The sequence below is a fragment of the Hippocampus comes genome, unplaced genomic scaffold (genome assembly GCF_001891065.2).
Source record: "Hippocampus comes isolate QL1 unplaced genomic scaffold, H_comes_QL1_v1.1 scaffold92, whole genome shotgun sequence".
NCBI classification, from domain to species: Eukaryota; Metazoa; Chordata; class Actinopteri; order Syngnathiformes; family Syngnathidae; genus Hippocampus; species Hippocampus comes.
In genome coordinates, this window is record NW_017805379.1 from 3,561,338 (window position 1) to 3,586,549 (window position 25,212).

A 25,212-nucleotide genomic window follows, 5' to 3' on the forward strand; every position below is an offset into this window, starting at 1 on the left:
TGTTGTCTGATGTTCCAACATCGGTGTCCTTGGTTTTCCGCCGCAGGTCCTGGAAGATACCACCGGGGTCCGCCGGGTGGTGGTGACCCCCCAGTCTCCGGAGTGCTATCCCCCGTCCTACTCCCCCGCTTTGTCGCCCACGCACCACCTGCCCCCCTACCTGGCCCACCCCCACTTCATCCCCAACTCCCACTCGTTCTACCCGCCCGTCAGCCCCGGCGAGCTGACCCACCACCAGTACTACCAGCACCACCTCCCCCCCATGTACGGCGACCCAGGTACCCACGTCCCGAGCCAGTGCGCCGTATAAGAAACGTGCCTTTGCTAGCTTGCGAGCGCCGCTAACTCCCTCTTCCTCCCCCAGAAATCATGCCGGTGTTCGGCATTTCCAACTTTATCCGAGAGGAGACGTACGGGAAGCCGCAGCCCAAGAAGATCAAGGAGCAGAGGCAACTGGAGCGACAGAATCGGCTCAACTCGCCGCCCTCCAGCCTTTATAAAGGCAGCCTGGGGCCGGCCCACAACGGTTACAGGTGACTGTGCGGTTTTGGATTTTGCATGATACTTACTTTGTATGACATTCTAACTTGATTGACACTTGAGTGAATTTTTATTACTTTTTGGAGCAGGATTGTGAGTTGATCAAATGAATCACGACTGTTTTCATAATCGATTCATCATTTCGAGCCATCGTTTTATTTAAATTGGTCCAAATGTGCTTCTTCCAGATTCTTGATTATTCTCTCTCTCTCTCTCTCTCTCTCTCTCTCTCTCTCTCTCTCTCTCTCTCTCTCTCTCTCTCTCTCTCTCTCTCTCTCGCTCTCTCTCTCTCTCTTTCTCCATACATATATATTTTGCATATGTTGCATATGTTTTGAAATAGCAGCAAGTCCCACGCGCCATCGCTCGGGTCAGTGGGGTCAGGCGGCGGCAGTCCAGGTAGCAAGAAACCGGAGAGGCGGCTTCGCAGCAGTCCACGCAACGGTGAACCGGAGGCACACCCGCAAGGTAGGACAAAATCATTTGTACACAACATTTAGGGTATGAAAAAAAGTGACACGTTATCGGTTCACGTATTGTTTACATTACAAATTAGCCTCTTTGGGAGGACACAAAGTATAATTCTCTTTGATGTTTAATTTGTCGGTGACCTTAAGATTGGAGTGTCAAGAAACAGCTTGAAACCTCTTTTTCGGGGAATTGTTTTGAACTTACTGTTGTAAGCGGCTAACCGCTGCTTCTTGTGATGCGGGTTTGGAGTCCCCTGCCACCATCCAGCTCTCATTTGTGTGTGACCGACTTGTAACGTGACGGAGAAATAACCTGAGTGACCTGACTCGAACGGCCCTTTGAATACATGAAACGCACCTTGTCTTTCAAGAATGGTTGAATGCCTCCCTGGGTGGGAGGGCGGGGGGGAGGTTTGTCTGGCTAGCCGCATAGCTGTGGCCGTCCTGGAGTGCTATCGCTTTACCCTCAGCCACAATACGTGCCTTGTCGGCGGAGTGCTGGTGGGCCGATGGTGCTTGTGCATACCTGTGCAGTCTTGCTGGATGAAGGAAACTTTGTGTCATGGAGAGACGGCAGCTCTGTGTTATCACTTATATACACACACACACCCACACACACACAGGTCATCGGATAACACACACAACGTATCTTTGTATGTCCTCGTGATAATGCCGGCAGCGGAGTTCTGGAGAAGTTGTCATGTTTGTAGTGACTGGTGAGAGTGGACTTCAGTTGTCCATAGTTGGATGAGAACCAATGTTTAAGTTCAAAGAAGCAGTCGGTCTGGGAGAAAGGAGGAAGAGTGGCAGTGACCCTAATTAGGGAAACCCAACAGCTGAGTGTCATCTTCACAATTGTGAAAGCGCAAGTTGAATTTTCAAAAAATATTACCAAGAGCCAAGGATGTCATTGATAAAGAGGAAGGTGCCCAAGACAGAGCCCTGGGGTAACCCCAGAACAAACGCAGGGGGACAGTTCTGATTTGAATGAATCGTTTGATCGAACTGGGTGTGGCCGGACAGGTAAGAACCGAACCATAGGAAGGCGGGTGTGTATTGGCTAACACATTTTGTTTGTTGTATGTGATAAGATGAGTGAGAGGCCGACAGCACACTAAAATCAGAGGCGTTGGTACACTGGCAAGACGGGCTTCATTGACCGTACTGCCTAACAGTTGATTTCATACCGTGGTAAAACGGGACTCGAGAGGCAAGTTTTTATTTTATTTTATGTATTTATGTTTTGGAGTGACTAAAACATGCAGTGCTACTGACTAGGTTTCTATGTGTTTGTGTGGGTGTGTGGTTACAGGATACACACGCTTGCAAAAGTTTTCAGGCATTGGGAGAAAAAAAAGGGATGATGTGACCAAATTGAGTAAAATGGAGACATTATATGCTCCTTCGTCAACTGGCCCTTTAAATAGTAGCTTTCATTCAAACCTTCACGCCAGCATACAGCCGGTGTATGAATCCAGATGAGGTTGTGTTAGTCTGCCAGCGAAGAAGACACACGCACACATATGCACACATGTGCAGGGGGCGGGGGCGGGCCCACCCGGGGAGATTGACAGCTCAGCTTGCGAGTCGAGGGAACGCTCACACGTCGACGACGCGATGTCTTAGCGGGTCCTCAGCTGTCTGGGCCCTGCCGGGTCTCAGGGACATGGTGGGGATCGGGCACGCACATGCACACACTCATCGAATGCTGTGGAAGTGAACTTGCTGGAAAACAATCAGAGCACGGGGGAGTTCGAGTCGTTTCAAGGAAAGGGGAGCTGGGACATTAAAAAAAAAAAAAAAGTACATCTCTGAAGCTTGGAAAAACATGTGCACGCACACAGACACATTCACACACACATACACACACGCAAACAGCCACCCGCTCCATTTTATCGTACGGCCCACCAAGCATTTGCATAATCGAGAGTCCTGTAATATTTGTCGCATTATTTCTTATTCCTAAAATTGGTGAATTACAATGCATTCGAAAAAATATTTATTGCAATAATTGGTTTATGTTCAATGAAATGTAAAGTATTTGTTAGAATTGACTCTTTCATGTCGAATTTCAACATTTTACGTCATTATTTAAATTGTCTTTTTTAATTGTACATCATAAAATATCTGTGAACTGAACCTATTATTATTATATTGTATTATGAATGTTAAATAAAATAAGCAATTAGCACAATCAATTTTGCATATGCATTGAAAATACGTTTTATTTAATAATTTAATTTATATTTTGTGAATGGCAATTTGACAATTATGATTAATTGTAATTGTTTTTTTTTGTTTTTGTTTTTTTTAAGTAGAATAAAACGAAGGGATGATGTTGAATTTATGAATTGGTTAAATTCAATTTAAATAAAATTTTGTTACTTGCTAAATTGTATGTATTTATTATAAATGCTGCAGGAAAAAACCCCGAAATTATTAGAATTTCAAAGAATGTATTGTGGGGAAAAAAAATCAAACATGGCCTTGATGGAGAACAAAAGTTGCCCCCAATGCCCCTGCCCGCCTTGCCCGTGCGCGGCTGTTGCCTCGGTGCCAACATGGCAGCCTAACTCCGCCCCCTGTTAAAAGCCCTACTTGCCTCCCAGAAACGAGCCAAGCAGAAACAGATGTGGGCCCGCTCCCCCACACCCCCGCCTCCCCGTCTTCGCTTCCGCACCGTCCGCCGCGGGTTCCTAGAACCCGGCCTTCTGGCAGAAACCGTCGCCAAGTTACCGCGAGTGGTGCGAGTGGAGACGAAAGCAGATGTTCCCCACTTCGCTTTGGAGAGTCGAACTGCACTGCTTGCAAAAAATCACAATCGAGTCTTCTTGTTTTGGGTCGCCGATGCAGATTTTGAATTTATTCGACGCTCAAGAAAACATCTTAACCAGATTTCCCAAAAATGATGGCTCCAGAAGCTGATTGGTTCACTTTACGGCAAAGTGAACCTGACGCAGTGAGTAAAAAGACGGAAAAAAAGTTAATCTTCTATTTCCGTGATGTCATCTTCATTAGCCGCACTCACCTTTTGACCAAATCATGACTCATGAACATCCAACCCTCCCTTGCCCGATGACCCCCACCTCCCCGATTCTTCCTCCTTCCTTGTTTGGATGTGCATCGCCATGGCAATAATCTCACCCCCGGGTTGAGTTCTCCGTGCTTCCCACGGCTTCCAAATAGGGCGATGCGCAAGAGGGGGGCAGGAAAAAATGACACGGACCAGATGAGAATTATGGAGGAAAAATGATGACATCATGTGCGAGGTCATCTGAGGATGGCTGTTCCTGCCAATCATCGTGCGAATGACCCCTTCCGTGTCAAGTGCGCTGCAGCTGAGCTGTGTGCGTGAGTGTGAGGAAATCCATTTGCTTTTTTTTGGGGGGTTGGGGGGGTGGTCTTATGTCAAACCATTTTGTTTATTTCTCTTCTTCAAGATGGCAAATAGGATCCACTTAAAAAAAAAAAACCCACACACCTTAGCCATTGGAGTGGGGGTTAAGTCAATACAGTCATACAGACACAAAGAAGAGTCACCACGAATCTGGCTCAATAAACTCCCATAATATTAGTTGTTTGTTTTTTTTTGCAGAGGATCAAGAATATATGCTTGTCAATGTTAAATAATCCGCCTGCATGGTTCGTTCCGCCATTTGGGTTCGAATGCCCGTTGCATCAAGGGTTATTCCGCAGCAATGCTAAATGTTAGCCTGTCAATGGCGTTTTCCATTAGATGTTAGCATGAAGCAAGAGGGGGCATTCCCAAGCCCAAGTCTGGTTGTTTTTAATGCACGGCATTTAATGCTCTTTGTTTTGTGTTTAGTGTGAGGGTAAACTTCGGCAACAAACAGCTTCAAGCGTCTTTTTTAAAACATTTTTTATTTACTTATTTATTTTTCTATGAAGTGTTCAATAATGTTTTTGGTGAATATTGTATGTTGCGGCAATTCCTGGTAATGCTTCTGCTAATATTTATGTCACAAATTCTTTCTTCACGTCTTTTAACTTTTACAAATATTACTTTTGTTTATCGAATAAAATATACCGTATAATATGGTAGAATACAATTGTAGTATTGTTGAGAACTGTTAAAAATATTAAAATAATTCAGTCAAAATGTAATAGTAAAAATGGGAAAAACGAATCAGACACGAGCAATAATATAAATCCAAATATAATGTGAAGACAAAAATAATCTATCTCGATTATTTGTAATATTCTAAGAAAAAGGGTGACGGTAAAAATTTAATATTTGGACATTTCCGAGTTTTGGAATTTTATGAAGTGGAAAAAAAAACATTTTATACTTTTGTAATTATTTTTTGTAAGTCTTGGAAGAAAAAAAAATAGATGATGTATGTGCAAACCTTCACCATGACAACTAGCGTTGCAATTGTGTGTGTGTGCGTGCGTGCAGGCCAGCTGCTGAACACACGAATGCTCACCATGCAGGCAATGACACGTTTTTTTTTTTCCTGCTCACACCTCATTCCTCATCCCTTCTTCCTCCCAGCTGAGTGCTTTTGTTCGCCGTTGATTAGAGACTGCTAAAGATGACAATCTATTGCACTTCTTTCCACGTGGTGTGTGTTCGTGTGTGTGCGCTCCGCTGCATTTTTCACATTTTTCTCCCCCTCCCCCCTCCCCCTCCAGGCCTTAAAGGTCTTTTTCTGTCCCGGCGCAGACAGAATGCATGCCGGAGCCGCAGGCCGTCATTCTGCAGGAATGTGACCTCCTTGTCTTCTTCTTTTTTTTTTTTAACACACACACACACACACACACACACACACACACACACACACACACACACACACACACACACAAAAAAAGAGTGTGCGAGGCCAGCCGCAGACAAGATGTCATTGTTATCAGCCATTCCTGCGTTATGGTGCGTCCAACTTCCAAGTGGAGTTTTTTTGTTTTTTGTTGTTGTTGTTGTTGTTGTTGTTGTTGTTGTCGTCGGGGGTCCCCCGCCCCCTTCCGTTTCTTCTTTCCGGTCAAGTGTATTTGCAGGAGTCAAGCCGCAGGAAGTCGATCACATGCTGCTGCTGCACGAGATATTTGTGGATGAAATGCTTTAAAAATGTCAGACAAACGTTAAAAAAAAAAAAAAAAAAAAAAAAACATGCATCAAGGTCTGACTGTCATTGTCAACAATTTACATTTCGGCGTGGGCCGATATTAGAGTCTGATGTGATGATAACCGTGAGCAAAAATATTGCGGTATCACGGGATTAAAATTATAACTCTAAAATGTCCTGTTTCTAAATATATGTGAAATAAAAAAATTGGTATGTCCCGATCTGATATTGGATATCGGTCCAATATCAGCCGAAAACAAAACTGTTTCGGTTTACGGATCGGATTACTAAACCCAAAATCGCCGATATGAGCACTCATATGCAAGTAGTCCATTCAAGTACTTCACTCCTTTACACGTCAAAGATGGAAATATTTTTGTCTCTGGCCAAAAAAGAACCAATTATATAGTTTTGTACTTTTTTTTTTTTTTGTGGTCTAAAAATGCCCGGTACCGTACAAAATTATTGCAAATAAATAGTTTTGAAAAAGCTAGAAACTGGATGAAAAGTTGAGTAAATGATCACGGTAAAAGTTTTTAATTTCACTCTAAACTTACTTTGTTGGTGCTTATAGGTGGAGGATAATAGCAACTCGTTTTTATTTTATTTCCTTAGCAAAAAAGCTTATTTGGTTAGCCTCCATGAACTATTGTAACCTATCGTACTTATCAAGAATAGCGCTTTCGGAAGCGTGTACCCAACTAGTGCCTGATTAAAAAAAACACCCATCGATATGAAAAGGCAGCTGCGGCGATGCTAAGCTAATGTCCATGCTCTCCATGACCCGTGACGTGATGGTCGCCCCTACTAACATGGCCGCCACGTATGTCCTTGCAATTGTTAGTCCGTATACAAATCTGTGGTTTGAGCCTGCTCTGGTCTACTCTAACGATCTCTGACAACAGCAACGCAAATAGGTAGAATGCGACCGGTCTCTGTTGATGACAACGCAGCGCCCTCTATTGGCCCTTTGGGGAATTACGGTCACCTCTGGAAGTTAGAAACTGAAAACAGCTACTTTAGAAAGGACGTTTTGAGTTGACCGCACATTGTTTTCTGTGCGTTCAATGCCGCATCCGTTAAATCGAGGTTCCACTCCACTGATGCTTTAAAAAAAACCAAAAAATCAGTTTTCACCGGAACACGTGGAGTTTGCCAATTCCCGCCGCCCATGTCGTCCGCATCCTGTCCTTTGATGCTATGTCGCTCTTTTCCGTCTCGTCTGGCCCACACTTCCCCCTGAGCTTTTTTATATATTTTTCCCCCCTCTTCCCTAGTTCCCAAATCCTTCATCTTTTTCCCATTTTCCGACTGCCAACGTCTGTCCTCGCTTATCGTCTTACACTCAGACAGGACGTGAGGTCAGGCAGACAAGAGGAAGTGTGGGCAGCACATAAACACGTGTGTGTGTGTGCGTGCGTGCGCGTGTGTGCGTGCGCGCGTGTGGCTCCTTGCGGTTGTTCCCCGCATGAAAGAGTTTAGCAGCTGGCCTCATCCACCACAAGTCGAGGGCACTCAACAAGTTTGTGTTTTTCCTTTCCACCACTGCGTCTTTATTGGAAGTTGAGCAGATCAAAGCAAGAGCCCTATTGATTATTTTTAATGTATATGTCGCCGTGTTCGACTCAATATGGTCTTAAATTCCATTTTATTCGATGCAACCTCCTCTTTGGTCATTTTCCATATTTTTTGTATTTCCTGTAATGCTTTGAGATGCCACAAGATGGCACCAAAGCCATTATGGAAGTATCTCAGCATGTAGGGGGCGGAGCTTACCTTCAGCGCAGGTTGTTAGAGGAGAGTCTTTGCCTCATGTGTATATTTTTTTTCCTCTGCTTATTTGTAAACATATTGTTGTGAGATGAGTTTAAAGTTATGTTGATGTCTGGAGGGCCTGTCGTTGGTGGCATATTGACAACTGATTAATTGTCCGGTCGATATTGGCTCAGGTTATAAATACTATATGTTAGTCAACAATTTTCATCTTGTCCTTGAACCTTGCACACGTGAATCATCTGCATCAAACCAAAAAACCCTATTTTGGGCTATAGCAGACACAAAATGGTCGACAATGTGTGTGTGTGTGTGTGTGTGTGTGTGTGTGTGTGTGTGTGTGTGTGTGTGTGTGTGTGTGTGTGTGTGTGCGCGCGTGCGCGTCTGCGTGCAGAGTTCAACAGGTCAAATGCATACAGTAGCTCTGCTGTAACTTCTTACTTAGAACGCACACACACACACACACACACACACACACGCGCGCACACACACACACACGAAGCACACGAGGGGAGTTCAAGCTGAGGTTGTGCTTCCATGACATCACGGTTGCCATGACTCATACGTGTCGCCCCGGGCTCCTCCGCAAACAAACACACGCACACACATTGTGATTTACAGTCGGCTCAACTCCGATGGAGAAAGCAGGCGGAAAAACCTTCAACTTGGGGGAGCCCGTAGGGAGAGTGATGATGGTGAGGGGGTTGGGGGGGGGGGTAGGTGGCGGGTCAGGGTTCCCCCAGTCTGTTACGCATGCACGCACGCGTGTGCACACGTACTTCTGCAAATGCGTCCTAATGCCTCCAACCCAACGCCAGCAAGCTCCACGGATATCGTGTATAGATACTCAGCTCCTCCCTTGGCTTCTCAGTACGGCTGTAATATCAGTCATTCTTTGCAGAAGATAAAAAATATATACCTGCAAGTATTATCTTCGGTCGGCACATGTATAAGGAACAAATAAAGTGAAATTAATGACTAATATTTCCTCTTCATTAAAATGTAAAAATAATTGTAAAAAAAATGAAATCCTCATCATTGTTTGACTGTTTCAAACTTGTTTTTGAGTTAGCTAAAACAAAAATAAGCTTTGGATTGAAAAATGAAAACCTGAAATCTTAAATAACTATAAATATAACCTTTCAGTCATTGAACATTTACTGTATCACCAATGCATTTTTCACATGGCCGATGGATTTACTTTGTGACGTTTTTTACATGAGGCATTTTCACTACTGAGTGCATATTTTTAAGATCATGATATGATTTTCTATTATTCTATTCTATTCTATTATTTTATATATGTTGTTTACTTTTCACAACAACAAAAACCTGCAGCTTGTTTTTTTTTAAACAAAGCTGTTTTAAAAGGATTTTTAGTTACTTTATGGGATCTAAAAATCTGAATTAACACTTGCAAATTGTTAAAAAAAAAAAAAAAAAGCACAAATATCTGGTCATAACTTTACTTTGTCAACTTTATTGATGTTTTTCTCCTTCTCCAGATCATGACTCAGAGACCAAACGTGTTCAAGACATGTTGTCAACAATCGACAAACCACAGGTTGGTGCGCACACCTTTTCCCCTTTCTTTTGTATACACACACACACACACACACACACACACACACACATACCAGGTCCTTGTCTCATGCTTTTCATTGGTGGTCCATTTTTCCATGTTTCCGTTCTGTCTCGGTAGCTAACATGAATATCAGATGCTGGGGGGAGGAGGGGGGGAGACGACAGAGTTGGCGTCTTTTTAAAACCCCCCGAGGTTGCAAAAGAAACTGCAGCAGTACTGTGAAGGGCCACACGAGGGCAGCATCCGCACATGCTTTCCCGAAGCTGTGCAAGCTGAACTATACTGCAGCAGGAAAAGTACCACAAACCCCCTTTGACATCTAAAGTGAAGCTAACACTGCCTATATTTTTTTTCGCCTGTATGAATTAAGACCAAAAAAAAAAAAAACGATCGTTTTGTGTTCATGAAACCAATGAACTGCTACAGGGAACTCAAAGATTTATTTCTGCATGTCCTCAAAAATGTTGAGGTCTGAAAAAAAAAGTCCTCCTTGGATTCATTAAATTGAAGCCAAAATGGAATTATCCACCTTCGGCAAATCAAAAATGCTGTCGTCTTCTGTGCTGCGTCAATGGCCAGACCGATGAATCAGCCAAGCGATTAAACAGCCATTATTATCGCTTTATAAAATCTGATGAGTTTTTTTGTTTTAATCTTTGTACATATTACAACATAAGACAACGTTTTAAACACTCTACCCCCAAAAAGTCCGCCAATTTTTGTTGGTTTTTGCTGTCATTGTTAAGTTTAACAAATCGGAAAGGATGGGCGTTTTTTAAAGCAGTCAAATGGTCTGCGTCGAATTCACTTAATTTTTTCTTGGTAGGTGTCCAATCTGCAGGCCCGAGCTGTGCGTCTCTCTTGGGCGCCCCCCGCAGGCCTGACAAGCCGGCACAGCAACGGCATGCCCATGTCGTGCTCCTACGAGGTGTCCCTCTCGGATAAAGGGCGAGACGGGAAGTTTCGCCTTATCTACAGGTAAACACCAAGAGAAGCTAAAATTACGCCGTTTCATTTATATATATATATATATATAAAATCAAATGTGCCTATTTTCAATAAAAATCTCAAGGTTTTTCGCTAAAATTATCAAATGTTAAAAAAAATTGTGATCTTTTATTGAACAAAACCCCTATATGTATAAAATCTAATATATAATTGTTTTAAAATGAAAATAATGAAAGAACATCTAAACAATATTCTTTTTTTCAACATTTGATGATTTCAGTGGGAAAAGAAACTTCAGATTTTTATTTAAAATGGGCGCATTTGATTTGTTCGAAATGTATTTTGACTAATATGAAATTGACTTGTTTTTTGTTTGGTTAAAATGAAATAAACACATTTGGTATTGTTCAAGGGGAAGATTGGATTTGAACTTAATGTGACATTTTTCTGAGCAAAGGCGCGTAAATAAGATTTCGTCAGAAAATCGCAGCTGTTTGAACCACTTGCCATTTTTGCTGGCAATGCATTGAATTCTTTGTAGCAATTGATTGTGGGATTGTTATCTGTATTTTTTGTTGCTGTTCCAAAGTGGTGAAGAACTGGAGTATCATCTCAAAGATCTGAGGCCAGCGACCGACTACCACGTACGGTACGTGCTCTCCTCTCCTCACTTTTGAACCGCAAAAACTTGTCGCTCGCGCGGACCTTTGTGACCTTGGTGCGCCCTCCTTGCCGGCAGGGTGTGCGCCACATACAACTCGGTGCGCGGCTCGTGCTCCGAGGCGTGCACGTTCACCACGCATTGCAGCGTCAGCGTTCCCGACGTCCCGCTTGCCCCCAGGCTTTCCCACCGCACCAAAAGCACCCTCGCTTTACAGTGGAAGGTACTTCTGCTCGAACTCGTTCCACACTGTGAACCTCGCATCGCTGTCCAGTGACAAGCAACTGTCGCTAAAATTCGGCTCGTTTTTAATGCAAAGACTAAATTGAATTTTTTTTTTTATTTACTGAGATTTTCGACGAGCAGAGAGGGAGGGGTGAGCAGTTACGCCCGGTGGAGGAGGAGGGAGGAAGGAAGCAAGACGACTGGGCAAACGCGGATGCTTTTTGGTTCTGTTGATTAATGTTTTAAAGAAGAAAAAAAAAATGGTGCCACCGGGTACTTGTTAGCCCCCGAGGACAACAGGGGTCCGTTCGAAAAATAGCTCACCGGTGATGGGTCACTGTGACTTCCAAAGAAGAATTCAAACAGAAGAAGAAGGTTAACAATTATTGATGTTTCTTCTGTACCAAATATTCAATTTTTTTGTTTTGAAATTTATTTTATTTTTTTTTTGCATTCAATGGAAGAAAAATGCCGTTTTTATTTACCCTAAAAAAAGATCATTTCATAGCTGTACGTTTTATTTCACATGTATTTGAACTAAAGGTAACATGACAATAAGTTTTTTTCATAAAAAATATGAGCATGAAACGAGTTTGAACTAAATTTGAATTTTTTTACCAAAATATTCATTTTAACGAAATTGCAAAGTTGTTTTGACTAAACTTGATGTTGTTGTAGGGGACTTGAAAAAAAAAATGATGACATGGAATATCAGAACAAAAGGCTTGTAGACAATTATGTGATTTTTATCCGAAAAAATGAATTTGTCTTCATCGGATGGCGGCCGGTCGGCTTTTCATTGGACAGTCGCTGCGAAGTCACATGACAAAATTTGAGCATGTCTCATCTCATTTGTTGTGTGGCCACCATCAGCCGCCAGGCGACAACGGATCCAAAATCACAAACTACCTGCTTGAGTGGGACGAGGTGAGAGAAAACATCCGTGAATTTCCTTTCCAAACGATGATCGTGAATTAATTGTGTGCCCGTTTGTACAGGGGAAGAAAAACAGCGTGTTCCGGGAATGTTACTTCGGGAGCCAGCGACACTGTAAGCTGACGCGGCTGTTCCCCGCCTGCGCTTACACCTTCAGGGTGGCGGCGCACAACGACATCGGCACAAGGTAACCACGCCCCCCCAAAAATGACATGCTGGTGGAAGAAATATTTGAAAAGATTTTTTTTTTCTTTCACGTTGTACCCCAATATTTGATTTGTATGCCGATATAAGAGAAATAAAAAAAATATAAAAAATTGCAGATTTTGACATTTTGATCAGGAATGGATTGACAGTCGCTCGACAGAGAGCGCATTTGTTTTACCGCAATTAAAAATTTCTCAGGTGTGCCTCACGTTTTGTTTTCCTCAGAAACATATGATGAATAGTAATACGACATTTTTTTTTTCTCTTCGTTTTGCAGCGGCTTCAGCTCCGAGGCGGTGTTCTACACCATGGGCACGCTGCCCGCGCTGCCTCTGGCGCCGCGTCTGGTGAGGGCCGGCGTGTCCTGGGTCACCCTAGAGTGGGGGCGGCCCGAGGGCAGCCCCGGCGAGGAGCAGCTCAAATACACCCTGGAGATCCAGGAGGACAACAGCGTGAGTGGCTTGCTCTTTTGTTTTATCGCGGACACACGTTCAAAAGGTGTGTGTGTGTTCTCAACGCGCCCCAAATGAACCTCTCCCAGGGAGCGGAGTTTCACCCGAAGTACACTGGAGAAAACTTGACCTGTACTGTACAAGGCCTGAAGAGGAGCACGCAGTATAAATTCAGGGTGAGTGGCTTTCACATGGAGACGCTGCAAAAATTTGTCAGAGGCCTAAAAACGCATTTATTTTTGCAACACTTCTCTTTTTTATAGTGAAAATGCATTTGTTTTTGCTGAATTGTACATTTTGATTTGTGGGAATGCATTTTGTTCTGTCATATTAATTATTGACCCAATTTGGCTTTTTTTTTTTTTTTTTTGTCAATTCAATGAACTAAATTTTGTGTTTTGACTCGGGAAAGGCAGTCGTCCAAACAAAATATTTTTACCGTTCAAGCGTATTCGTTTTACAACAGCATGCGTTGGAACGAGCTCTATTTGCAGTTTGGCAAGCAATGGAAGAATTTTTATTTACCCTAAAAAAAAGATAATTTCAGAGCTGCACATTTTATTTTCCATGTATTTGAACTATAGGTAATATAAAAATAAATTTCTTTCATAAAAAATATGAGCATGAAATGAGTTTGAACTAAATTAGAAAATTTTCACCAAAACGTTCATTTTAACGAAATTGGAAAGTTGTTTTGACTAAACTTGATGTTGTTATCGGGGACTTGAACAAAAAATATATATATTTTTTATTGCTCATTTATTGTCAATGTGCATGTTGAAACTAAAAACCGAAATCGACGTTTTTCAAACCCTTCCCGCCCCCAAATGCTTTTTCTGCTAGTCCAGTTGATATTTTTTGCGTACCTTAGAATTTGTTTTTGAAGTCCATGGGATGTTTTCACTGGTTTGAACAAAGCCTGATATGAACACAAAAACCTTTTTTGCGCATGCCAAAATGATATTTCTCTATCTGCAAATTTTCCGACACCTCACCTCAATCTCCACCGAGCCCACCGCATATAAAAACATCATTTACTTCCTCATCCATTGAAATTACATTCACGTGCGTCTCCTCTCTCACCTGACACATAACCTTTTCCTGTTTTGTTTTGTTTTGTTTTTTTTTAATTTTGTTTCTCCCTCCCCGCGCCCGGCCGCAGCTGATTGCGTCGAACGTGGAGGGCAAGAGCAGTCCCAGCGAAGTGCTGGTGTGCACCACCAATCCCGACAAGCCGGGGCCGCCGTCCACGCCGTGCGTCGTGGCATCGACGCCTTACGCCCTCACCGTCACATGGGGTGAGGCCTTCTTGATTTCGAGATAGCGTGAAACTGCACCCAAAAAAAAAAAAAAAAAAAAAAAAAAGAAGCGACTGGACACAATATTAGGTACGCCGGTCCACTGCCGATTTATAATGTTGTGTTGGCGTCACTAAATGGCGTTTGTCGTCCCATTTATCGTATTGACTATTCCATCGAGTAATCGAGTCATCGGATAGATTTGCTAGTTTTTCTCTTTGACTTGTTTTGAATATCATTCTGACTTGAGATGGTTGCAAATTTCAAATTTGAAAACCAGAACATCATTTCTTAACATTTTTTTGTCATTGTGCTACATTTTTATCTATTTATGTTTCATTTGGATCATATTTACAATTATAATTTTGAAATTATTAAGTTGTACTGCCTTGGTGTCCAGTCCGACTGCACCATTTTTAAATCACAGAAAATGTTTAAAGTGGGCGAAAAAAAAAGCATTCAAAATAGCAATTATAAATTTTGAATAAAGCAAATAAAAATGAAAAAAAAATCTAAATAATTTACAGTATTGTTTTTACTATTTTTTACTCCAACAGTGGAAAGCTTAAAATGAAATACAAACAATATTTCAACAGCATTTTTAACTAACTAAAAGTGAGAACGACTCATTAAAAAAAAACAAAAAAACAATCATGCGTTAAGACGCGCAGGCGTACGTAATGTGTCCGGACGTCTACAGGCCCGACTTCATCTTAATCCCAGCAAATGTTAATTACGCGCCTGTCAATTGAAAGGAGAAGTATCTTGTTGTTGTCGAAATGCGAGACCAGGACGGCTCGCTGCTAAACAACGTTGTCCTTTGAGTCATTTTTGTCTCTCTGCTTTCGTTCTTGACAGATCCCCCGCAGGACAACGGCGGCTCTGAAGCGCTCACGTATTTGTTGGAGATTAGCGAGGGATGCTCGGAAGGTACAAGTGTTCGCTTTTAGGAGCTCATGCTGTACTTTTAAGTGCTTGGTTGGATGCTATTCCCCAAAAGTCATAAGAAGAACTTGACTGAACAAAGATGTTTCAGTTATGAAATTGTGTGTGTGTGTGTGTGTGTGTGTGTGTGTGTGTGTGTGTGTGTGTGCGTGCCCGTTTGTGCGTGCAGCCGATCAATGGGAGGTGGCGTACAGCGGGCCGGCCACAGAGTGCGTGTGCGAGCGCCTGGCCCCGGGCAGCATGTACCGCCTGCGCGTCTGCAGCATCACCACCGGGGGGCACAGTCAGGTACGCTCTCTTCTTTCTACTATTCTTGTTGTTATGGTGAAGATGGGCGCTTCAGAAAATCTCATTTCGCTTTACGCGCCACATAAATCACATCTGCCCAGGAGTCATTTTATAATATCTGTGTTGCTGCACCGTTTGTGTTCAAATAGCCATCGTTTTTAAGCTTTGTAATTACTGCGGCGCCGATGCTACCTTTGTTAGCCTGTCTATAGGGTTTGGCATTATGTGTTAGCGTTACGCTAGTGGACCGTAATTGGACCATTGAACTACTATGACAAATGTTAATTTTTATTCATTTATTTATTATCCTTTCCTGCTCAAGTGCACTGTTGGCGTTCCGGTGCGCACGTTAAGCGTTCCACCCGGGCCCTGCCAGCCGCCGAGGATTGTGGGTAAAGCCAAGCACAAGGAGGTCCAGTTAGAATGGGGTGAGTACACACACACACACACACACACACACACACACACACACACACACACACACACACACACACACACTGTTTAGAGGCTTGACTGTGATTGATTGCTGCAAGGCAGCTTAATCACCCTCTGGCTGCCTGTTAACGTTTTCCCGGCCCGCCCTAATGGACCCCTCGGTCAAAGCACGCTTGATGCTTAATCGAGACTCCATTAAAAAAAAAAAAACCTGTTCGCATCTGGCTGGCTCGCTCGGGTCAGGAGCCCCCGCTGCGTCTCAGCAATCGCTATTTTCCGAGAATTGAACGCTCGCAAAGATCTCCTTTTAGCTGATTTTAATAAGACAGGCCGAGTTGGAGCAGATTGCCGCAATTAACCGTCTGCGAATGATGGTTGACCTGCGGTGCACTTCTGCCCTCGTTTTAGCGGCCTCGGTGCTTTGACGTTGCGGGGTCGTCCAAGTCCTGCCAATTTGAGGATAGTCAAGTCAGACCAAAGTCTGGGGGTGTGGCCTCAAGCAGGCAATTTGACACAACTGAGAGTCACCAAATGTTGACATTTAAGCATTTTCGAATCGTGAAAGCAAATCCGTCCTCAGTTTGTGTGCGTTGAAGCTAGGTTTTTTTTTTTTCTTAATTTTGCATTTGAAACGATCATTGTTTGCAGTGTCTCTTATCGATAATCGACACACACCCACACACACACACACACACACACACACACACACACACACACACACACACACACACACACACGCCCCCGATGTTCGGGATAAGCGGTTTTGAAAATGGATGGCTAGATAAATATACAGCAAACGACATCTGTCCTTTTGAATATATGGTTCTCCCCCGAGTAATTTTTTTTAGATTTTTAAAAAAAAAAAAATCCTTCGTGTCATTACACAGAGTCCCCTGCTGCCAATGGTGCAAGCGAGGCGTACATGTTCAGCCTGGAGATGAGCGAGGGAGACGCCCAGCCGGCCGAAGTGTTCCATGGGGCGGAGCTGCAATGCACCGTGGGTAGTCTGCTGCCCGGCGCCACCTACAGTTTCCGGCTGAGGGCTGCCAATGAGGCTGGGGTGAGCAAAAACATTGACCAAAAAAAAAAAAAAAAAAACACCCGACCGAAAAGGATTTATTGATTTATTTTTGGCTGATATTTGGCATAACTGATGAATTGCTTAAATGCAGAATGAATAAAATAAAGTTGTTTTTTTTTGGGGGGGTGTGGCTTCACGATACAAAAATAAAGTTCTGCATTGATCAGTTTTTCCCGATTTTTTTTTTTTTTTCTTTCGTAGTTTGGCGAGTACTCCCAGCCAACGGTGGTCACGACTGCAGCGGGTCCTCCAGGCCAGTGTGGGCCGCCGCTCATCGTGCTTGCCAGCAACACCTGCGTGTCGCTCAACTGGGAGGTGAGAACCTTCATGAAAAAGGAGACAGAACAAGAATTTGTTTTAGTGGCCCAAATGGGAAGTTGGCGAAAATGGTTTTGGTTGCCATGGAAACGGCGCCGGGAGAGCTTTGGGGATTTTGACTCGAGAAAGGTCGTTGATGTTGTTGTTGTCGTCTGTGACTCAACCGCGGCAATCAAGCTTGCTCATCGCTTTAATGGCAGCAATCCGTCTGACATCACAATGCGGTTCCGTCTATTTATGGATGCGGCCGGCTACGCCCTGTGCGAAGTCAAATCATATTTTTTTCCCCCCCTTTGAACATAATAATAACGCTAATAAGCAATGAATAATGTTTATTTATTTATTTATTTTTTTAACTTCACATTTTTATGAGGATTTTTTTTTTGTTGTCTCAACGCCATTTATTCTCTTATACCTCAAGTCACATTTTTCTGTTGTCTTAAAATGCAATGGGTGTGTGTGTGTGTGTGTGTGTCAGAGTCCCGAGTGCTCGGGCAGCGACATCTCGGAGTATCTTCTGGAGTGGGGCCGGGAAGACGAGCCCATGGAGTTGATCTACTGCGGCTCGGCCACGCAGTGCGAAGTGTCCGACCTCACGCCCGCCACCAGCTACTGCTGCAGGTTACAGGTTAGCCGGGTTCCGGTCGGAGTGACTTCTTTATTTCGTTTTGACTTTTTTTTTTTTGAGGTGAGTTTTAATTAGATTTGAGAGCAAGTTAGTTCATTTTTAGGGGTTTTTTTTTTTTTTTGCTCCAAAATGCGTCATCGTAGTTGATTTGAGTAATTGTCTAGTACAAGAGTAAAAAAAAAAAAAAAAAAAAAAAGTCACTTCGTATTGTATAATAAATCCTTTCATGCCCCAAAAATGATCACGTGTAACTCCCGTGTGGAGTTTAGTCCGTTGAATTTTGCCTCTTCTTCTCCCGCCCCTCAGGCTGTCAATCAGGCGGGGACGGGGCCTCACAGCGAGCAGGTCAGTTTCCAGACACCGGCGACCATTCCCGACGCCGTCTCTTCGCTCAGCCTCCTGGACCCGCCAGCCTCGTCGGAGTCGGGCCAGTCGCGCGCCACCTGTCTCTTCCTCAAGTGGGAGGAGCCAAACAGCAACGGGGCGGAAATCTCATCGTACGTCATCTCTCTGGACGAGCGGACCATCACGGTGGAGCCGGCGACCAGTCACCTCGTCGGCGGTCTGCAGCCGAACAGCGAGTACAGGTACGGCGACTCCACGACTTTTTCTGACTCTGAATTATTTCGAGTTTTGATGTCTTGATGATTATCTGATTGGTTCATCGACGGAGGGATACCCTTACATCCTTTTTTGACTTTGTGGATTGTTTCGAGCATAATGTGAACTTTTTTGACTTTGTGGATCATTTCTAGTCATTTCTTTTGTTGTGTCAGTTCTCAAGAAGGACCGGTTCAAGGAACGTTCATTTTATGATCGGTATGTTGCCATGCCAGAAAATAAATTATTCGTCTTTCTTTTTGCTTGTGTAGCTCGCGGTTCTACTTTTTTTTTGGAGGGAGCAGGGTGGAGACAATGTAGGGCTCTGATGTATTTTGCGATTGAAAAGCATAAATCGAGGAGGTTTGAATAATTTTTTTTAAAATGATCATCATGTAATTGAGGACAGCCTGGAAATTTTTCTGCGAAAAATATTTGGAGCCTTTGATTGGATCGTGGAGAAAAAAAAACCTGCAGTAAATAACCAACTACTCACCACCTGAATCACAGTGTGCTGTTGTTACCTTCTGTAAATTATTCTGTTATTTACCTGTACCAGCGTGTGTGTGTGTGTGTGTGTGTGTGTGTGTGTGTGTGTGTGTGTGTGTGTGTGTGTGTGTGTGTGTGTGTGTGTGTGTGTGTATTGTGTGTGCGTGTGTGTGTGTGCTGTTTTCCTCCTCCGCTTGTTTTGTTCCCATGTCGGGCTGCTCTCTTGCGTAATGGCACAACGCTGCGCCGCTCGCACGTGCGCGCGCGCCTCCTTTGGCGCGGAAAGCGTATTCATATTTGCACCAGTTCGTGTTTAAAGTGGTTAAAGGTTTAGACATGATGTTTAAAGTCTTAATTATAATTATGAAACAAAAAAAAAGAAAGAAAGAAAAAGACGCCAACGGTTCCAAATGACAAAGTGGCAATCGTCGTTGTTGGCTCACTATTTGGCAGGCTCAAGTTGGCCGCGATTCTGTTGAGTTGCTTTTTCAGCAGTCACACTTTGACAAAAGGGAGACGATTCTCATTTATTGATTATAATTACTCAAATACTTTTATTTTATATTATTTATGAATGTAATTAATAAATGGTAGAATATCGTTTTAAGATGATCAATACATCTGTCCCATTTTCTGTATTTGTTCCAAATTCATGGCTTTTATTTTTTTTTTATATAAGCATAAAGCACCAGATACACATGACTGAATGAGAAGAAGAAAAAGAAGAAGAAAAATGATATAAATGTCTTCTCACAATTGGAGCAGGCACCACACGTGATCTGTTCTGTCGAATCCTGTATTGTTCCAACCCCAATCGATTTATTCCTTGCCAGCTCATGATTTGTATCATTCTTTAAAAAAAAGTGAATGAATTATTGACTTAATAATGATTTTCAGTCCACATTAAAGTCGTGAATGACTCAATAATGTGTGTTGGCTCACTATTTGGCAAGTTCAAGCCACCGCCAGTTTCTTGAATAAATAAATGCATCGATAAATCCCTTCTCGTTTATTAGGAGCCACCACTTCCTGATTGTGAAACATACTCAAAAATGAATACTTGATGAACAAAAAAAAATATTCATACGTTTTGATCAATGTTATTTTTGAAAACAGTTTGTAAAAAAATAAGTTCCTGTTGGTGCACGTGTTGCCTCTCATGGCCAGATGTTGGTGTTGCGGCATGAATTTTAATCAAAGGTCAGTCATGTTAGCCTCCAAATGCCACGTGCGCTCATGAAACAAGATGTCTGCCCCCCCCCCCCCCCCAAAAGCGAACTGCATCATCACACTGTGCCAGGAAAATGTGTGCGTGTGTTTGTGGAAGAGATACCTGTGTGTGTGTGTGAGTGTGTGTGTGTGTGTGTGTGTGTGTGTGTGTGTGTGTGTGTGTCCTTTTCATGATGTGCTGTCACTTTGTTCTACGTTGCTGGATAGCTGAAAGTTTCTTGATTTTGCGGATTACCGCCCCGACGTTTGGTTTCTTTCTGTTGTGCTAGGTGGCGGTTTTCGTAAATTTAAATCGGCGGAGATCAAAATTTCGATCGTGCCAGGTCGCTTTTAACATGAAAAACTCTTACTGAAATGTGCTTTTTGTATCGCTGTGGTGTTTTAGCGTTCAGATCCAGGCAGTCAACGCCATCGGCTGCGGCCCGTCCAGCCCGCTGTTGCTCGCGAGGACGCGGCCCCTGCCCCCGGCCCCGCCTCCTCTGGAGTGCGCCGCCGCCGGGCCGCAGAGCCTCAAGCTGAAATGGGGCGAGAATGCCAGCAACCCTCGCTCCTCCCTGATGGCCGACGACGTTTACTACACCCTGCAGATGGAGGACAAAAACCACAGGTGGGTTCCCTGTACCTTATACCTTATACACGGATCGTATTCATGTACACCTATACGGACAGACCTACAAACATATCCACACTTATATGGCAATGGTCACTTTTGTCATTAATATTTAAGAGTTACTAAGACATTGAGAACATATTTGTAAAGTCCTAGTTTTGTCGTCGTTTTAATGACAATGCGATTCTTCATTAAACAAAACAAAAAAAAAACCAAATTGAAACCTTTTTCAAAATATTTTGATGAAAACGCGAAGAATTTTTTTTTCCCATTTTCATTTTTAGCCTGAGATGACCTTTTAATCGCATTGTTTTCTTTGGTCATGACAGATGCCCCCCTGCGCCCCCCCCCTCCCCCCTATTCAATCTCATGAGATTGTACAGGTGTACCTAATAAAGTGACCAAAAGTAACCACTTTCCCTCCTCCACCTGCTGCTAATCAATCACACAAACATCAATACTACACAGAAAGCGTACGAGCACCTCATTAGAGACCCACGAGTGTGCGTGCGTGTGCGCGTATGCCTGTTTGTGTGTGTGTGTGTGTGTGTGTGTGTGTGTGTGTGTGTGTCCGCATGGTGTAACCAGATGTACCATAGCGGAGTCACGTTGAGGCCGTGTGAGGGAGGAGATTAACGTGGCCGCAGATGAGCTCTTTTCTATTAACGCGCCACTTAAAAGGAGCTTTGGGCACATGACAGAGGATGATGCCCGCCTCACTTCCTCTTTTGCTATTTTGTTTAGTTTTTTTTTTTCTTTTTTCCTTAGAGGGATGGTGTGCGTGTGTGAGACACACTCGTGTGTGTATATATACCATATGTGTGTATATATTGTACCTATGTTTTTATAGATATCCTGTGCTTATTTATGTACTTAGTTATCTATCCTACCCTCTGGCCACTTTGTCTTTTTGCCAAATCCTATTTTGTCATTCTCATCACGAGATAAATTGACCTTGACAACGGCAAGCATCAAGGGAGCCCGGAAATAACACGTTGGTGAAAGTATCTCCAGACATATGGAACGGCCCAATGCAAATAGCGCAAATGTAATTTTTGTGTTTGGGCGGCCGCGTTTAATCAGCTTCTTTCCGATTGCCTCTCAGCGCCACCTCAGCGCCTCATGCATTTTGTATTCCTCTAATCGCATTTAAAGAAAATCGACTTCCCCGCCAGATCCAATACAAGAGCGGTGCGTCAGAAAAATAGCAATCGTTTCGAATGACTGCAGAGTTGGTCCTTTCGCAACACAAATCGTCGGCCGCCATTCAAATGGTGCAGCCCACATTGAATATATCATCGCCTTGGAAAATAAATGTCCCGATGGTTGTGTTTGAAATGTTTTTTTTTTTTTTTTAATGATTTCAGATTACTCTCAAATCATGACAATATTGTTCATTATAAACTCCTTGCCTCGAATCGACAACTGATACGTTGTGGGTGTGCCTAATAAAGTGTCCAGTGAGTGAATTTGTTTTGTTTGTTCTGTCCTCACTTCACTTCAACCCTCATTACCGGCCTTCAAAATCCAGCGACTTGTATTTTCTCATTTCCCTTGGCGCTCCATGGCAACGTGACCTAGACTAAAAGCCTTCCGAGATAAACAACATTAAAAAAATAAAAATAAAAAAAGACGGACTGAGATTGTGGCGAGCTGAACCCAATATTGTCGATCGGCGTAAAGTAGATAAATCAGACAAACGATAACATCAGGCTGCCGTCCTCCTGTGCCCTCTCGTCAGAGTTTTTGTCGCTTAGTCAGACAAAGTCAGATCAAGGCCTCGTTAAATGCCGACCCCCCCGTCGAGTTCAGTGTTAATGAAGCCACGCTCAGTGCCGTGATGATGATGGATTGTTACCAGATGAAGCCGAGAGGCCGCAACTTCCAGGCTAATTTTTAACACCTGACTTGGTACGAGGGTGTGGCGTTAATTTGAATGTTGAATCCACCGCCAATATTCCAGTAGGCACGTGTATGACACACTTAAATAATGCTCAAATTATTTATTCAATGAAATATATGGAATGAAAAAAAAAACAGACACTGCACTTCAATTAATTGGATTTAATGATGGAACAGAGCCGGAATGCCACAAGGCTCACTGCCCTCGCCCTTTTTGTTTTGAAAACAATTGTCTTAGACCCCGACATCACGATATAGCGAAATAACCTGACTGCGTGAAGCTGCAGAGGGGGTCCGAACAAACACTTAGGACGCAATAATGTCCTCATTTTTGTTCTCTCGGGTGAATAAACGCCCGCTCTACCCTTTGGTCCGATCCCATTGATTGCGGGAAGCTGCAACGGACAATTCAAAATGGAGACATGAAGCATTGCTAAGGACTGGCTAAAAGGGAGTTTAACACACTTTTTAGTCGAACTTGTTCTGTAATTCAACAACTGCCCCATCCACCCCTCACCCCTCCCACTCTGTCAGGTTCGTGAGCATCTACCGGGGCCCCAGTCACACCTACAAGGTCCAGCGGCTGACCGAGTCTAGCAGCTACACCTTCAGAATACAGGCCATCAGCGACGCTGGCGAGGGCCCCTACTCGGACTGCCAAACATTCTGCACCACCAAATCCGTGCCCCCTGCCCTCAAAGGTAAAGACCACACTCGGGTTGAACGATTGTAAAAATGCCATTCCCCCCCCCTTCTTCCCCCACCACCACCACCACCAATATTGCGATTTAATATGCGATTATTTCCCTCCCTCCCCCACCTAATTTTCAAACAAGCAAAAAGATTCATCTGCATTAAACACTAAACACGAAATAAACTCCTTTTCCAATTTGCAGCATTCTACTGCATGTCGATTTGAATTCGATGAATTCACAAGCGCATGCATGCACACAAGAACACGATTTATTGTGATTATTATTTTTTCATTGGTCACGTGACAGCTCCCAAGGTGCACCAGCTGGAAGGGAACGCGTGCGAAATCACGTGGGAGACCATCCCGCCGATGAGAGGGGACCCCGTGAGCTACGTGCTGCAGGTGCTGGTGGGCCGCGAGTCGGAATACAAGCAGGTACACACACTCACACACACACACTCCGAGTCAAAACAAGCTCGCTTTTTATATCTATTTTTTTTAACCCCCACACAGCCACTATTCAAAACTTTGTGGTCTGTCTGTAACGTCCTCAGATGTCACAAAATCCGCGTCTAAAAGGAAAATAGTCATTTTTTTTGTCCGGTTCAGTCCATTGTCGTGATATTAGTCGTTCATTTGTTGATCATCTGCTTTGAGTTGCAAAAACCTTGCGGACAATCGACTAAAAACAAAACCGGGCGCTTTTGTGTCTTGTTTGGGCAGGTCGTTTTTGATTCTCCAGGTGTTCTCACGGGATACAAAGTCACACACACGTGGGTCAAATGCGGGGAGGATTGGTTCATTCTTATTCTTGGCAAGCCTGTGTTTTGTTTTTTTAAATGTCCTCAGGGAGCAGCACAACATGAACTGTGTATTGATGGGCAACACACACAGAAAATGAAAGTGCAGTGCCAGTCGAAAAACAGCAAAAATGTACTGTTCAAAATTTTGGCTGCGATTTTCTGATCGACCTGCTGAAAATCAGCCGCAATTGCAGCCGCTGTGGGCGTGAAGGTCCTCGTGAATGAAAAGAAAACCTGGTGCCTTTGTGTATCTTCCTGGGCTTTTGAAATGAACGTGTTCATAATCAAGGCAAATCCCCTTTCATGCTACAACTTATTTTAACGTTCATTAAATCTGCTCAGGGCGGTCCGGTGGTCCAGTGGTTAGTGCTTTGACCTCACAGTGCAGAGGTACCGGGTTCAATTCCAGCTCCGGCCTCCTTGTGTGGAGTTTGCATGTTCTTTCCGGGCCTGCGTGGGTTTTCTCCGGGTACTCCGGTTGCCTCCCACATTCCAAAAACATGCATGGCAGGCTGATTGAACACACTAAATTGTGTGTGAGTGTGAGCGCGGCTGGTTGTTTGTCTGTGTGTGGCCTGTGATTGGCTGGCAACCGGTTCAGGGTGGGGGACACCCTGAACCGGTTGCCAGCCCAATCACCGCCGACTGCCCGAAGACGAGCAAATTTGAATTAGAGCCCTGCGAGACGTTGCCGTGGCCGCGGCACAAAAATAATGTGCAAAATGTTCGACTGCGATGTCCAATGACGTGTTTGTGAGGTTGGCATCCCCGTTGAGGAAATCCGGTCTTGTGCGACAGGTTTTTAAGGGCGAGGAGGCGGCCTTCCAGATCTCACGAGGGGCGGCGGCGGGCCTGATGTCCAGCGACGAGCGCTTCGCCGCTTTCATCATGTGCGCCTTCGCCGGCCTCTCCTTCCTCATCGCCTGCTTTCTGCAGTACTTCTTCATGAAGTGAGGGAATCTTTTTTTTTTTTTTTTTTCGACAGATAAGAAAGAGAAGTGGAAACCCAA

At 43.7% G+C, this 25,212-nt stretch overlaps 1 protein-coding gene across 1 annotated transcript in view; it reads left to right on the forward strand.

The window, feature by feature from the left end:
• Nucleotides 1-25,212, forward strand: part of fndc3ba (fibronectin type III domain containing 3Ba) — a 77,150-nt gene that overhangs the window by 50,496 nt on the left and 1,442 nt on the right. The window contains exons 5-26 of the mRNA XM_019872273.1: nt 47-278; nt 365-533; nt 884-1,008; nt 9,373-9,431; nt 10,279-10,430; nt 10,990-11,049; nt 11,140-11,284; nt 12,160-12,213; nt 12,285-12,409; nt 12,707-12,881; nt 12,971-13,057; nt 14,044-14,179; nt 15,038-15,109; nt 15,294-15,412; nt 15,735-15,840; nt 16,735-16,907; nt 17,130-17,243; nt 17,725-17,874; nt 18,181-18,461; nt 20,579-20,800; nt 23,240-23,406; nt 23,707-23,834. Of these exons, the coding sequence (XP_019727832.1) occupies nt 47-278; nt 365-533; nt 884-1,008; nt 9,373-9,431; nt 10,279-10,430; nt 10,990-11,049; nt 11,140-11,284; nt 12,160-12,213; nt 12,285-12,409; nt 12,707-12,881; nt 12,971-13,057; nt 14,044-14,179; nt 15,038-15,109; nt 15,294-15,412; nt 15,735-15,840; nt 16,735-16,907; nt 17,130-17,243; nt 17,725-17,874; nt 18,181-18,461; nt 20,579-20,800; nt 23,240-23,406; nt 23,707-23,834 (3,051 nt within the window). The remainder of the gene's footprint in view (nt 1-46; nt 279-364; nt 534-883; nt 1,009-9,372; nt 9,432-10,278; nt 10,431-10,989; nt 11,050-11,139; nt 11,285-12,159; nt 12,214-12,284; nt 12,410-12,706; nt 12,882-12,970; nt 13,058-14,043; nt 14,180-15,037; nt 15,110-15,293; nt 15,413-15,734; nt 15,841-16,734; nt 16,908-17,129; nt 17,244-17,724; nt 17,875-18,180; nt 18,462-20,578; nt 20,801-23,239; nt 23,407-23,706; nt 23,835-25,212) is intronic.